Here is a 15,660-nt window from a genome sequence, read left to right as displayed (position 1 = left end):
AAGTGTGACGCCCGAGAAGGTTCTGAATTCAGGATTCCACCTGGCTCCCGCGTGCCCCGCTGTCTCTCAGGTGTGTGGGGTGGTTCTCGGTGCTCATTGCAAGGCCACCCTGAAAAGGCCCAGTGGGTGAGTGTCAGGAGCGCAGGAATCTCCTGGCCCACTACTTCCAAAGTGCCGAGGGCGACAGGGTTGCAGAGAACCCCCAAAGGTGTGCGTTGTTTCTACATTATTTGGAGTTGCCCACTCCGATGGGTTTTTTTTTTTTTACTTCTCTGTCTCCCCCACCAATTAGCTGTGCCTTCTGCCCTGCAGGCACTCAGACAAGCTGGGCAGGCCCGCCAGAGGACAGCAGCACTCACGTCCTTCCATCACCTCCCGCCCCTCGTGCCCTCCCCACACGTGATAACCAAACGGAACTTGTTACTTTTTCTTGGGGCTGGCTTTGGTCTCCCATGTTTTCATTAGTTTGATTTTGTGTCTCTCAAAGCCATTTTCAGAGGCTCTGTGGTACCGGGTGTTGAGCCCTCATCCTGATGCAAGGTCGGGAAGGGGCACGCCCTGGGCATAAACCAGAAGGAAGGGCTGGAGGAGCCGGGAACCTTGGGATCGGAGTGTGGGCCTCGGTAGTCAAACTGTTTCTCTCCTGGCCTGGGAAGGAAACAAGGGGTGAGAGGGTGGAAGTGGGGTCCATGCTGAGGAAGGGGTGCAGGTGCCCAACATGATGGCGGTCCCCTCTCCCTATTTGTATCTGGGTGATAGGCACTAAAGACCCTTTGCAGGGGAGAGAAGAAGTCACACAGGGGAGCCCAGAGCCTGCAGTTTCTTTAATGGGAGAAAGGGGCACATGAGACAGTCCTCAGAGTTTGACAAAAAGCAGTGTGGTCATTGTATGGACAGGAGCCTTGGTTGCATTTTGGCCCTGGCAGGGAGAGACACCCTTCTCTTGCAGTGTTCCCTGAGTGACCGCCAATCTGCAGCCGTCCAGGGAAGAGAGGGAGGGAGTGAAGAACGTGTGTTTTGGACTTTGGGTTTGTTGTCGTTGTTAGAGACAGGGTCTCACTCTGTGGCCCAGGCTGGAGTGCAGAGGCATGATCATGGCTCACTGCAGCTTCAACCTCCTCAGCTCAAGCGATCCTCCCGCCTGAGCCTCCCAGGTAGCTGGGATTACAGGCTCACACCACCATGCCTATCTCCTTCTAGTTTTTTTCTAGATGAGGAAACTGAGCCACCAAACATAAGTACTAGCAGTTCATGCGTGTGGCAGAGCCAGATTTAGCCGTGGCCTGACTGTTTTCTACATCCAGGAGTGGAGACAGAAATCTCAGGATCTCAGCAAGGTACAAATAACGCACATTCCAAGAACATAGAGCCAAGGACAGTCCCCTCCCGGTTCTCTTCTAAAGGTGGTTCTGGTGCAGCAGCTGATAAAGCTGTGTCCCTGAAGGGCTTTTTAGCCCCCAGTGCTTCCTGTAAAACTGGTCCGCTTCCGCTTGACCTATGGGACTCCGTCCCTCACAGCCGGCCACCTGGCCCTGCGGAGAGGACTTGAGGAAACAAGGTATAATAATGTACTTTTCCCGTCCACAGATGGATCTGTCTGTAGAAACCCTGTTCAGCTTCATGCAGGAGCGCCAGAAAAGATACGCCAAGTACGCTGAGCAGATCCAGAAAGTGAACGAGATGTCCGCCATCCTCCGCCGCATACAGATGGGCATCGACCAGACCGTGCCCCTGCTGGACAGGCTCAACAGCATGCTGCCCGAGGGCGAGCGGCTGGAGCCCTTCAGCATGAAGCCCTGACCGCGAGCTTAGGCTGTAGCTGCTTGGGGCTGGGAGCCTGCGACACCCAAACCTTGAGGATGTTTGGAGCCAAAGTCATATCATCTGACCAGGGCTGGAGGATAGCACGAGGCTCTGGTACTCCCTGAAGTGGGTGTGAAGGAATCCGGCTGGCGTGAAAATCTGACTTTGCCCAACTCTTTTCCTTGATGCAATTTCCCTGTGTGAAAGGAACCAAACCAATTCTAAATGATAACTGAAGCTGGAACATGTGAATTATTAGGAATTCTTTGACGAACTCTGCATGGAGAGTTATTTTTTATTTAGTTTTTTTTTTTTTTTAAATTGAGAGTATATACTGTAGTCCAGGTACTGGAATAAAAATATGGAGACAAGGGGAGAAATATGTTAAGAAGCTCTGAGTTCTCAGTGCCCTGAGGTGAACTTTCAGTCGGCTCTCTGGCTTATGTGTCGTAAACATGAAAACCGAATTGAATCTAGGTCTCTGTGTTGTTCCCGTTTCTGCCCTGCCTGTTTCCATCACACGGAGTCCTTATCTGGGGCGCGTCTTCCTGCCCAGGTGGAACACCGGCGTTTTGTTGTCTGCCAGGTTACGGTGTCCCTTAGTCGTCATCAGAAACCGAAGCCTCCCTTTCCACACCCTCATCAGATACGTCTCCACTGATAACCGGCTTCCTTGATGCAGACAGAGTTTAGCTTGCTTTCAACACTGGCAGGATTTCAATTTTTGTAACAAGATTTTAACCAGCATGTGGTTTTACTAGCCTAGAAAATGTGTGGGATGAGAAGGCTCTGGACACTGACTGCAGAGCTCTCTGACCCCACAGGCATTTCTTGAGCCCATTTGATGTGTCCGATATTGTGCCTGGGATACGAATAGGGCCAGAGAGCCTCAGGCCTTCATTTCTGAAAAGAAGAAACTCAAAATGCTGCTGAATTTCTCTGGGAGCTTACGAAAGGAAGTGACTTGAGTAACAACAGAAGTGCTTCGTGTAGTATTTTGCACACCATAGGTATTCTGCTGGAAGGAAGGAGGGGAGGAGCAAAGAATGGAACGTGGGGAGCACACCTAGGCAGACACCTTGAGACCCAGAGCCAGGGCTAAGGGGAGTCGCTGGGGCCGGGCTGCCATGCAGGCCTGCGTCCTGTTCCCTGCGTTCCTCTGAGCCTTGGGAGGTGTGTTTTCAGATGCCAGAAAAAGCTTTCAGTAGATTAACAGGATTAAAATTGATCCACTTAATTTAACATATCGTGGCTAACTTTGATCTGATTCTAGTCTTGCTGTTGCTCAGGCTGGAGTGCAGTGGTACAGTCATAGCGCACTGCTGCCTCAAACTCCTGGGCCTCAGGGATCCTCGTGCCTCAGACTCCTGAGTAGCTGGGACAACAGGTGTGTGCCACAAAATCCAGCTAATTAAAAAAAAAAATTTTTTTTTTTTTTTTTGAGACGGAGTTTCGCACTGCCACTTGGGCTGGAGTGCAATGGCGTGATCTCGGCTCACTGCAACCTCCGCCTTCCAGGTTCAAGTGATTCTCCTGCCTGAGCCTCCCAAGTAGCTGAGATTTCAGGTAAAAAAAAATCTTCTAAAATTTTACATTTTCAAATTAGAATAATTACAATGAATATTCATATTTCTTTCATCTAGATTGACAGGAAGTGATTTATTTTATTTATTTATTTATTTATTTATTTTTGAGACGGAGTTTCGCTCTTGTTACCCAGGCTGGAGTGCAATGGCGCGATCTCAGCTCACCGCAACCTCCGCCTCCTGGGTTCAGGCAATTCTCCTGCCTCTGCCTCCTGAGTAGCTGGGATTACAGGCACGCGCCACCATGCCCAGCTAACTTTTTGTATTTTTAGTAGAGACGGGGTTTCACCATGTTGACCTGGATGGTCTCGATCTCTTGACCTCGTGATCCACCCGCCTCCAAGTGCTGGGATTACAGGCTTGAGCCACCACGCCTGGCCCAGGAAGTGATATTTTTAAGACATCACTGTCATTGTCTTTCTTCTGAGGTATACAGAACCCAGTTCTGAACACAGGATATGTTTATAACTTCAAAGAATGAAGGGTTGATTGTTTATAGTGCTAAGAAATAGCTCAGGTGCCGTTATCCTCACTGCACTTTTTTTTTTTTTTTTTGAGACCAAGTTTCGCTCTTGATGCCCAGGCTGGAGTGCAATGGTGCGATCTCAGTTTACTACAACCTCCGCCTTCCGGGTTCGAGTGATTCTCCTGCCTCAGCCTCCTGAGTAGCTGGGATTACAGGCGTGTGCCACCACACCCAGCTAATTTTGTATTTTTAGTAGAGACGGGGTTTCTCCATGTTGGTCAGGGCTGGTCTCGAACTCCCAACCTCAGGTGATCCGCCCGCCTCAGCCTCCCAAAGTGCTGGGATTACAGGTGTGAGCCACTGCACCCAGCTCTTACTGTACTTAATACAGGTGACACGTGACAGCACAGAGTGCAGCTCAAGCCTGCGAGGGCCAAGCGTTTCCAGTGCTGTAGCAGTTAGTGGTTGGCACAGAGCAGAAGGGCAGACCCGGCGCAGCACAAACTGCACAGCCAGCTCTCCAGCAACTGTCTCCTTCTGAGGAAGTTAGATAAAACATGGGGTTAACTTAGATTGGGGTCCTGAGTAGGTAGGTGATAGGCTGCTTACTACTAGGTGGAAGCAGAGAAGTATGGCAGAAGAACAATAGGCAAATTCAATACTTCTGCAAAGAATTCCAGTTTCATATCGATGGTGTGTCGTGGTTTTTGCAGTGTTGTCAACTTGGCTAAACTGAACTGTGTTCCCAGAATCCCCTTCCGTGTTTGCTTCTCTGGTGAGGGTTGGCCATGAGAGAGATTTGCGTGAGGTTTGGAAGTGGATGCAGAGCGATAGCTGTGCGTAGTCACTGAAAGCTGATGTAGGTCAGGCCCTGTCCATCTCGTGCATGGTTCCACGGATCTCCTGCACTTGCGGTGTGGGCAGCTGCTGGGCCCACAGCTCCTCAAGCTCCCACTTCGCCTTTTCCAAACCCTGGGCCAGGTATGAGGACCAGCTTCTCGGTCTGCAGACGCAAAGATGAAGGCTTGGGGATGAGGAGAGGCCGGCGCGGGCTGTGGTAAGAGGCAGGGGCAGGTCCTGGCGTGTTGCTTGCAAGTCTCGGTTGTCCTTACTCTGCCCCACCGTCCTTCCCGACAGAAACAGCAGAACCGAGACTTTTACCAGCCCCTGTATTGCTTAAGTCAAATCCCTTCACCAGTCCTCTCATTCTACTTCATCCCTCGTGGTTCTTCTCTGATTGAACCTCTGACTGGTAACATGGTGTTACCCGTCCTTTCTCTCTGATGTTTTGCTGTTTCCTGATGGAACCTGGCAGTCTGAGTGATTTGTATTTCAAGAAGCAGTTATGCTGGATCGCTCTGTTGGTTAATACCCCATGACCTCTCTGGCCATTATGAGAAATTTCAGGGATAGGAGTTGTGAAAGAGCCCTTGGCTGGATGTTTCTGGCCTTACTCTTTGGCAAGCCATTTCATTCCCTCAGCCTCAGTTTCTACCTCCCTACAGTGTGAGCTAGTCTGGGTGGGCTCTCAAGGCCCTTCCAGCTCTAAATTGCAAGCCTGATTAAGCTCTTTACTGTAGTGAGTGTGTTACCTGTTGTCTCTGAGCAATGGCCCTAGGTCAAGATTAAAATAGATCCGCTTAATTTAATGTATCTTGGCTAAACTTCATCTGATTCTAATCTTGGTTTGAGACAGGGTCTTGCTCTGCTGCTCAGGCTGGAGTGCAGTGGCGCAGTCATAGCGCACTGCTGCCTCAAACTCCTGGGCCCCAGGGATCCTCCCGCCTCAGACTCCTGAGTAGCTGGGACTACAGGTGTGTGCTGCCAAATCCAGCTAATTTAAAAAAAAAAAATAATTCTGAGCTGGTAAGGTAGAGCTGCTTGTCTTCCTTTCAATGATAAATCAGATGTTCATTGGCTGCTGCTTTCTAGAGCCTGTTTTGCGTATCTAGCGGTCTGTTCACTTATGAACACTGTCAAATAGGCCCCTACCTGCAGTCTCCTGGTTTTACTGGTTGAAGTTCAAGGTTGGCAGAACCTGGCTGTCACCCCTTGTATTATGCATATATAAATTTATAGTAAATGAATTGTGGAGTTAAGAGCAAGTGATAAGTGTAGCTTTACAGATTTCACGTCTTCGTTTCTCTCAAAGTTTTATTCTTAGTAACTATATATATAGGTTTATAGACTATATACATATAGTCTCCCGTGTCTTAGATAATATCCTTAAAATATATTTTGAACCTAGATACCTACTCAGTATTCTCTGCACAGAGTAAATATTTGATTAAATGAGTTTCAAGGACTCCATAGCCTGATATAGGAGTACATTCAGTAAAGGAGTTTAGGCTGGGCGCTGTGGTCCATGCCTGTAATCCCAGCACTTTGGGAGGCTGAGACGGATGGATCACCTGAGGTCAGGAGTTCAAGACCAGCCTGACCAATATGGTGAACCCTCATCTCTACTAAAAAAAAAATACAAAACTTAGCTGGGCATGGTGGCTGGCACCTGTAATCCCAGCTACTTGGGAGGCTGAGGCAGGAGAATCACTTGAACCCGGGAGGCAGAGGTTGCAGTGAGCTGAGATTGTGCCATTGCACTCCAGCCTGGGCAACAAGAAACTCTGTCTCAAAAAAAAAGGAGTTGAATCTGGGAGAATTTGCTTTTCGAATAAAAAAATAAAGTTTGATTTTATGTGTGTATGTATGCGTATGTATGTATGTTTCTGTATCCTGAGTATTTCTTTGTGGCTTCTTCAGACTTATGAAAGAGGTTGGTAATGCTACTCTTACATTCTAAGTATTACAAACTCGGTTTTACAAGGTTACATAAACTAATGGCCCTGGGGCGACTGACAGGTGCCACTTTTGGGTTGATTTGTAGAACTTACTTAGCTTTGGCATTTCCCCTAGTGAGTCCCAAGGCAAAACCAGGAATTGTCAAAGAGACGTGACCAAACGTATTAAAATTCTAGTGCGATTGGGAACTTGGTCTTCCTGATTTGTTTATACCTCAGCTAAACTCAGATACATAGTGCTTAGAAGAAATTATTCCAAATGTTGATACTCAAGACTGAAAGATGGATTAGGGAGAAAGCTTTTCTTCTTGTGGACTTTTTAGGTATGAAATGTAATCATGAGAGTAGTTTTGCTTTTCTTTCCTCCACCTTGGTCTTCATTCCTTTGTTAAGAACTATATAGTGCACCTGAGGAGGTGTCATTATTGTTCACTAACTTATCATAAATCAGGGGTCTCCAACCCCCAGGCCAAAGACCGGTACTCACCTGTGGCATGTTAGGAACTGGGCTGCACAGCAGGAGGTGAATGGTGGGCGAGCAAGTGAAGCTTCGTGTGTGTGTGTGTGTGTGTTTGAGACAAAGTCTTGCTCTGTCGCCCAAGGTGGAGTGCAGCAGTGCGATCTCGGCTCACTGCAACCTCTGCCTCCCAGGTTCAAGCAATTCTCCTGCCTCAGCCTCCTGGGTAGCTGGGACTACAGGACAATGCCATCACACCCGGCTAATTTTTGTATTTTTAGTAGAGACGGGGTTTCACTGTGTTGGCCAGGCTGGTCTTGAACTCCTGACCTTGTGATCCACCCACCTCCACCTCCCAAAGTGCTGAGATTACCGGTGGGGCCACGCCCCTGGCCAGCTTCATGTGCATTCATAGCCACTCCCCATCACTCGCATCACTGCCTGAGCTCCACCTCCTGTCAGATCAGCCCCAGCATTAGACTTTCCTAAGAGTGCGAACCCTATTGTGAACTGCACGTGTGTGTGCCCCTTGTGAGAATCTAACTAATGCCTGATGGTGGGAAATAGAACAGTATCATCCAGAAATCATCCCCCTGCTTCCCTGTCTGTAGAAAACTTGTCTTCTATGAAATGGGTCCCTGGTGCCAAAAAGGGTGGGGACCGCTGTCATAAATAATTTAATTTCTTGTGGTTTTTGACACACCAGGCATGTGCCTTCCATTCAAATGCTATGGCTACAGAGGGAAAGGGTAGCCAGATAAGTATCCACCTGCTTCAAACCAAAAAGATAAAAAAAAAAAAACAGTTGACAACTAGCTGGAGTTGCTTGCCAGGATGACCAGCGTTATGCTGGTGTGTGTGTCCATGCCTCAGGAATTTTTCCAGGGCTATCAATATCAGTGTAAGACATGATGGAATTTACTGATGACCCAATTAATTTTTCTTCACCAATCAAGGCTCATTCCTTGAGGCATGAATTATGCCGAAAGCCTTTGTGCACCAAGTACTTTCAATCTGGTCTTTGAAATTGTCATAATTCCGACCAAAGAGAACCCAGACCATTACCGAATGCTCTTCAAGTTACCCTATTTGCCTATCACGTTGCTTCTACAAGGTCACATCCTGATTTCCTGTGGGACAGCATTTTCAAACTGATTCTAATGTTTGAGCTGGAACCAAAAAATGAAACTGTTTTTACATAAATGCATTTTGCTGTCTCTGCAAATAAACTGCAACAATGTGACTGACTTGTAAATATCTTCCAAGACAGTGCTGTAATTTTCCAGTTGATTCTGCAACTTTAAAGATATAACCAAGTAAAATTAGGCTGTTCAAGGATGAATGGTCCCACAGAAGCTAGAAACAGTTTACTTCCCGCTTCCATTTATAGAAGCAGAAGAGTAATATTCACAGATAAAATACATAGACAGGGCCGGGCACGGTGGCTCAAGCCTGTAATCCCAGCACTTTGGGAGGCCGAGGCGGGTGGATCACAAGGTCAAGAGATCGAGACCATCCCGGTCAACATAGTGAAAACCCCGTCTCTACTAAAAATACAAAAAATTAGGCCGGGCGCGGTGGCTCAAGCCTGTAATCCCAGCACTTTGGTAGGCCGAGGTGGGTGGATCATGAGGTCAAGAGATCGAGACCATCCTGGTCAACGTGGTGAAACCCCATCTCTACTAAAAATACAAAGCATTAGCTGGGTATGGTGGCGCGTGCCTGTAATCCCAGCTACTCAGGAGGCTGAGGCAGGAGAATTGCCTGAACCCAGGAGGCGGAGGTTGTGGTGAGCCGAGATCTCACCATTGCACTCCAGCCTGGGTAACAAGAGCAAAACTCCGCCTCAAAAAAAAAAAACAAAAAAACAAAAAACAAAAAATTAGCTGGGCATGGTGGCACATGCCTGTAACCCCAGCTACTCAGGAGGCTGAGTCAGGAGAATTGCCTGAACCCAGGAGGCAGAGGATGCGGTGAGCTGAGATCGCGCCATTGCACTCCAGCCTGGGCAACAAGAGCGAAACTCTGTCTCAAAAAAAAAAAAAAAAAAAATACATAGACAAATTGTTTACTAGGTAATCTAAAACATTCCTGCTTCTCAGAAAAAAACAGAAGAATATTTAAGATAAAGTATAATCCCAGCACCTTGGGAGGCTGAGGTGGGAAGATCATGAGGTCAAGAGATCCAGACCATCCTGGCCAACATGGTGAAACCCCGTCTCTACTAAAAATACAAAAATTAGCTGGGTGTGGTGGCGCACGGTTGTTAGTCCCAGCTACTCAGGAGGCTGAGGCAGGAGAATCGCTTACACCTGGGAGATGGAGGCTGCAGGGAGCCGAGATCACACCACCGTACTCCAGCCTGGGTGACAGAGTGAGACTCTGTCTCAAAAAAACAAACAAAAACCAGTTTTGTCAATGAAAAAAAGGAACAGTGAATGTTTTCAGGCTAAAAAATTTCCATCAACTAGTCCCAGTATACGCCCTCTACCCTTCACATATTCTTTTTAGACACTTGGCTCCAATTTTGCCATATTTTTCCTCACATCTCCATCTACACCTTCCTAATCCCACTTAGTTTATTTATTTTATTCGAAATGGGGTTTTGCTTTTTTTGCCCAGGCTGGAGTGCAGTGGCACAATCTCAGCTCTCTGCCTCCTGGGTTCAAGCAATCCTCCTGCCTCAGCCTCCCAAGTAGCTGGGATTACAGGCACCCACCACAACACCCAACTAATTTTTGTATTTTTAGTCTCAAAAATTAGGCTGGTCTCAAACCCCTGACCTCAGGTGATCCACCAGCCTCAACCCCCCCAAGTGCTGGAATTACAGGCGTGAGCCACCACGCCCAACCTCCCTTCTTAGTTTAATTCCTGGTCTGATTGTAGTTGTCACGTCCAAACCAGTCCTCCAACAGCCTGCTGAGGCTGGTAAAGGGGCTCTGAGCTCCGTCACTGGCCTGACCTTCAGGCCCTCCCGAGATCTTCCATCTTCTTGTTGGAAGCCTCTCACTGAAACAACTGTTCCTCCTGCTACCGTCTGTCTCTCGGGGGGTGATTGATTCTACTTCCCTTTATTCCTGTATCTCGCTTTTCTGCGGGGTCCTGGCCAAGACAGTTCTTTTAGTCTAGCTTACTCAGCCCAATCCTTCTTACAAATTTTCTTAAATCTAACTTCAGGTCAACCAACTTCAAGGTCACCTGCGGTTCTTCCTATAGTCATTGTTGAATCTGCTTGCACTGCAGCTTTATTCCTTCAATGCCTCATTTTTATGAAACTGATGAGACTAAGCTTCTAGTCTCGTAAGTCATCAAATCTAGTGTCATGAGCAGAGAGGTCACTAAGATGTAGGTGGCAAGGACAGAAGTTAGATCTTCAACAATTGCCCTTCCTGTTTTTCCTGTTGGAATCATAACATTGTTAATTGAAATGGACCATGAGTGTGCAGCTGGCCTTTTTCTTCCTACCATGTACTTGTGTGTTCTGGAATCAGCTAGAAAACATTTACCAAGTGCCTTAGGCTTCTACACATACTGTACATTTCATGTACACAGTAAAGAAGGCTGGCATTTACTGTTAGCTGATGATTCTGTGTTCCAGGCAAATGATAGAACAGAATATACCTGATGACAAAACCACTTTATTTTGAGCTAAATCCTCATTTATGTGAGAAGAACAGGACAGGTTTCACCACTACCTCCTTTGGCAACTTGGGTGGTGGTATTCCCACCGAGTGTATGGCTGCAAAAATAGGTCTTTTCTCATATTTATGTATAAACAGGTACCAGTTTTGATTTTATTTCATCGTTTCATACATTAACATACATGACACATCAAAATGAGAAATGCACAATTTAACCATTCAACAGCTGGCCTTACTTCAAAAGAACACTATATTCATATTAAACATTTACAGTCCTTCCATCTAACTTTACACATGTCCTAAGTCATTTTCCAGCATTTCTCACATAGAAGTCTAAGTATAGTTTTGCTCTTTAAAATCACCATCTATATCACCCTAGTAGATGCCAGGGTTTCCCCGATTACATGCTGAAGAGAGCCAGCCACCACCCTGCCCAAAGACATGCAAGCAGCTCCAGAGCCTGCCTCCGAGGCTGCCCCTTTGCCACGGCAGTCTTGATTCCACGAAATGATTTGACACTAGCGAACCAGCACTGAAGGCTGTAGTGTGTGACTACATCACAGTTACAGAAGGACGGGGACCATAGCCAAGAGACGCCCTAAATGACAGAAGCTCATTAAAACCCAGTCCCTCAAACCTCCTGAAACATCCTTAGCAAGGAGCTACTGCTTTCATTTCTTAAAAATATTTTAGATTTGACCACATTCCGGAAGTGGTGAACCATTACACATTTGTGTGTGTACATAACATCAAAAATTACTGTGTGAAACTTGAGAATGTGATTAAAGATTTCAATGTATATATAAAAACTAAATCAAATCACTGACCAGCTCTTTCCCAGTATCATAGCAATGTGGCTTACCCTCTTCTGCCTTCACTTCACACCCCATCGTGGCACGTTATTTGTGCACAGCTAGTGATGTCTGTGTGGCTCATCTTCCCCATGACCAAGCCAGTCTCTGTTGAGTCATGTCATTCTGTGCTGGTTTTAGAAGTCACCATAGGAAACATGAAGTCACATCCTGGTCAAAAAACTGTCCATTTCTCAAACAGAGAAAAACCTGAGATACGAGGCAGCAACTAGCGACACTTACAGGAAAGGAAAGAACAATGACAACACCCACCCAGCCCCACCCCCAAAAAGCTGCTGTCATTAATTAAGGCTTCAAAAGAGGACCCACATGGTAGCGGACAAAACTGAAGCCAGGAGGAAGCATGAAAGCAGATTTGCACGATCACTTGCGTACTTGTTCCAATGACCTCCCACGTTCAGCTGCCAGGACCGATTCCACACAGTGATTGTAGGCTGAGGGCTGAGGACCCTCGCTCTTGCTCCATTTTGATTCGCCCCTTCCACTGAAGACACGCCAGCCAGAGTCTCTGAAAACAGCTTGGCCATGGCTTTGCACTCTGCTCATAACTGATCAGAACTCAGCGGTCTTCTCAGATTTCTGAACAGTTTTACTCTGAATATTCCTTGCTCACTAAAGCCTTTCTCAGCCCTACTAGTAAATTCGAAAGTCTGAGGCAATTACAGAACCACCACCCCTCGCATGCCAAGGGGATAAAAGCCATTAAGGAAATAGGTTTCCTGCTTCTCCTCAGCAACTTTTACCTTTCTTAATCTTCTCATAATTTACCTCCCTTGGTAGTTTCCTGTAAAATTCTGCTGTATTGTCAAATTTTACCAACTGTATCCATGCAGTGAAACAAATGGCAAAAACGTCTACTCTGGCTGAGAACTGGAAGGTGCTGCCGCTCAGCTACCAACCCAAATAAATTCACATTTGGCTTGGAACCAAGTTCATCTTTAAAGGATTAACAATCCCATTTTAAACAATTCTTTGATTTATAAAGAGGGAGGTAGACTCAGCCTCCCAACCTTAGCTTTAACTCATGATGCTGCCAGGTTCCTGGCTGTTCAGCTGAATCCTAGAACCTTTCTTTCCCTTCTCTTCATAAAGCTGAGAAGAAGAAAAAATTAACTACCTCTATCCAGGCCCACTGGAATTTTGTGCAGAGTTTGAATTGGTCTGAAAAGTGGGACTAGCTACCTACCTATTCACAATGCCTAGAAAACGGGCTACCAGATACGGTAGTGGTCAAAGCCCCGACTTTCCTGTCTGAGGTACTGGATTTGCTCTAAGGTAGACCTTGGCAAGACCCCTAATGGTCCATCCAGCAGAGTGATGCTGTGTCCTCGGCTGTCAGGTTGAGCGTGGGTTTGTGAATCAGCTTTGGAAAGGATCATTTCTCTTGGATTTACCACTAGGCTCTGTCCCTAACAGGGTCTACCTACTTGACCCACAAGCTGGCTCAGTCTCAGCGCTAAGGTGTACTATGGAAGGGACCAAACAAAGACTAATCTTTGAGATCTCTTAGTAGCACAATGTGAAAATGGTAGAGGACTTTGTCCTCCAACACCAAATACACTTTCTTTTCAAGAACAAGAAGATGTGCAATTCACTGAATAAGATGGTTTCCTCTGTCTAGGGGGGATTCTAGCATCTGCCCTTCCATTTTTATTGAGAGAAGTATTAGCTGATCTCTCAAATGCAGATGTTAGAGTAACAACTGGGTTGATCCACCTTTTGCTTTTACACCATAGCTCCATTTTCTAAAAATATATATGTTATGTACATATATATATTTCAGATTTACAGGGAATTCTTTTGTGAACCAGAAAAAAAAATTGTCTATAGAACTCGCAAGTGTTTTTCTTCTCAGGAGACCTCAATGATTTCCATGCTGCCCGAAAAGCTAGACTGACTGCCCACTTTCCCCAGCTCTTCCCGCGACCTATTCTCTGACATGATGCTCTCTCCAAATTCCATTTGGCAGCTTCTGCGTTTAAATTGCTTTTCAAAGGGGCTCTCTTCGTGCCAGCTCCGCCGCGAGTCAGCTCTGTCACTTGGCTTCTGCCGCCTGCGCACAGAATAGACTTGGTCCCCGCAAGTGGGCAGCTGGCTGCAGCTGTAGGCAGAGTAACTGGCACTGCCTCCATAGATGGCTGAGGCAGAGTAGAAGTGTGAGGACTCTGTGGCAAAATACCAGCTGCTGGTCAGGGAAGGGGTCGAGGTCTGGGGGGCCAAGATATCTGAATGCCAGCCCTTGAGGCCCAGGCTAGCAGACTTCGTGAGGTGCTGCTGGCTGGTGGAAAGGCCAAAAAGGAAGCTGGTGTGGTAATTGTCCTCCACGCTCCCACTTCGATGCAACGGAGATAAAAGAGACCTCTGGGTGGTGCCACTGCTGCTGGTTCTGACCGAGTGCAGTCGCTTGCTCTGGCTGTCTGAAGGCCTGGTGGTCGGCGGCTTCTTGGGGATGCTGGTTTCTTCCTTATCGGGGCTGGTTTCAGGAGTCTGTTCCGATAGTTCCTGAACAGGGGAGAACTGGCATAGCTTGTTGGTCCCATCCAGAGTACTGGAAGGTTTGTAGTATTCCAAAGCATCTTCTGATGAGGAGAAGCCATGTAAGGACGCTGCCATGCTGGTTGAATATGAAACTGATTTGATATCCAGAGAGAAGGAACGCTTGAGCTTATTGCTGTCTTCGAGCCTGTCTGTGGACAGGTGCAGCCCACTGAGTGCCTGTACCAGTGGACTGTCCTCTAACAGCGGCGGCTGCATGCTGGGCATGCTGGTGGGATGCACAGGCCTTTGCCCTGCTGCCTCTGAGGTAGCAGAGTCGGCAGAGGGTGGACTGAGGGGCGTCTCGCTTTTCTGTCCACCCTCTGAGACGGCAGGGACAGGGTCATTTGGCTTCTCCAGGTGCAGCAGCTTGAGTTTGCTCTTTTGCCCTGATGTTCCAGTCTGGTTCTTAATCTTCTTCTCATAGTCTAGGAGTTGGCCCAGAAAATTGAAGTTTGGAGATATAGTAGGTCTTTTTTCTTTCACAAATCTACAGAGAGAGGAAAAAACAAAAATCTGAATTTTACAACAATATCTTTTTTTTTTTTTTTTTGAGGCGAAGCCTTGCTTTGTCGCCCAGGCTGGAGTGCAGTGGCGCGAACTCGGCTCACTGCAACTTCTGCCTCCTGGGTTCAAATTATTCACCTGCCTCAGCCTCCTGAGTAGCTGGGACTACAGGTGTGCATGCCACCACGCCCAGCTAATTTTTGTATTAGTAGAGACGGCGTTTCACCGTATTGGCCAGGTTGATCTTGAACACCTGATCTCATGATCGCCACCCCCCCATCGGCCTCCCAAAATGCTGGGATTACAGGCGTGAGCCACTGTGCCTGGCCAACTATACTTTATCTTAAGAATATTAAGTGAATAAATGAGATAGGGAATTAACAGGCAGACCTCAAAAACTTCTGAAAGATGATTGGTTTAAAAGTTCAGGGAGATGCCACAAGGTGGAGAATACAAAAGATCTAGGCGTTGGGGAAGCTTTGCACACATCCCTGGAGCATGCCAGAGAGGCAGCCAGGCACCAAAGGCCCTAGTTTTTGCCTCCTTATTTTCAAGGGCCAGGTCTCCCAATGCAACTGATAAGAGACGATATGGGGTTTTGTTGGTGGCAGTCTTGTCTTAAGAGACAGGGTCTTGTTCTGTCACCCAGGCTGGAGTACAGTAGCATGATCACAGCTCACTGCAGCCTCAAATTCCTGAGCACATGCAGTCCTCCCACCTCAGCCTCCTGAGTAGCTGGGACTATAGGATCACACACCTGGCTGGCTTATTTATTTATTTATTTATTTATTTATTTATTTATTTTGTGAGAAAGGGTCTCACTGTGTTGCCCAGGCTGGTCTCAAACTCCTGGGCTCAAGTGATTCTCCCACCTTGGCCTCTCAAAGTGCTGGGACTACAGGTGTGAGCCACCAGGGCTGGCCTAGAGATGATTATTTATTCACCACCAAGGACACTCCGACACACACACACCAGTGCTACTATCAAAAGTACAG

At 47.1% G+C, this 15,660-nt stretch overlaps 2 protein-coding genes across 4 annotated transcripts in view; one reads left to right on the top strand and one right to left on the bottom strand.

Moving 5' to 3' along the window:
- The window catches only part of BORCS5 (BLOC-1 related complex subunit 5), a 97,691-nt gene extending 95,506 nt beyond the window's left edge, over nt 1-2,185 (top strand). For both annotated transcript variants that reach the window (XM_003934525.4, XM_074403272.1), the window contains one exon: nt 1,588-2,185. In XM_003934525.4, coding sequence (XP_003934574.2) covers nt 1,588-1,800 — 213 coding nt within the window. In that variant the 3' untranslated portion in view covers nt 1,801-2,185. The remainder of the gene's footprint in view (nt 1-1,587) is intronic.
- Nucleotides 2,186-10,864: 8,679 nt separating this feature from the next.
- Nucleotides 10,865-15,660, bottom strand: part of DUSP16 (dual specificity phosphatase 16) — a 96,543-nt gene continuing 91,747 nt past the window's right edge. For both annotated transcript variants that reach the window (XM_039461586.2, XM_039461588.2), the window contains exon 7: nt 10,865-14,648. In XM_039461586.2, the coding sequence (XP_039317520.2) occupies nt 13,475-14,648 (1,174 nt within the window). In that variant the 3' untranslated portion in view covers nt 10,865-13,474. The remainder of the gene's footprint in view (nt 14,649-15,660) is intronic.

The sequence above is a fragment of the Saimiri boliviensis genome, chromosome 7, assembly GCF_048565385.1.
Source record: "Saimiri boliviensis isolate mSaiBol1 chromosome 7, mSaiBol1.pri, whole genome shotgun sequence".
Lineage (NCBI taxonomy): Eukaryota > Metazoa > Chordata > Mammalia > Primates > Cebidae > Saimiri > Saimiri boliviensis.
Note: the sequence above shows the minus strand (reverse complement) of the source record. Positions and strands in the feature narration are given on the sequence as shown.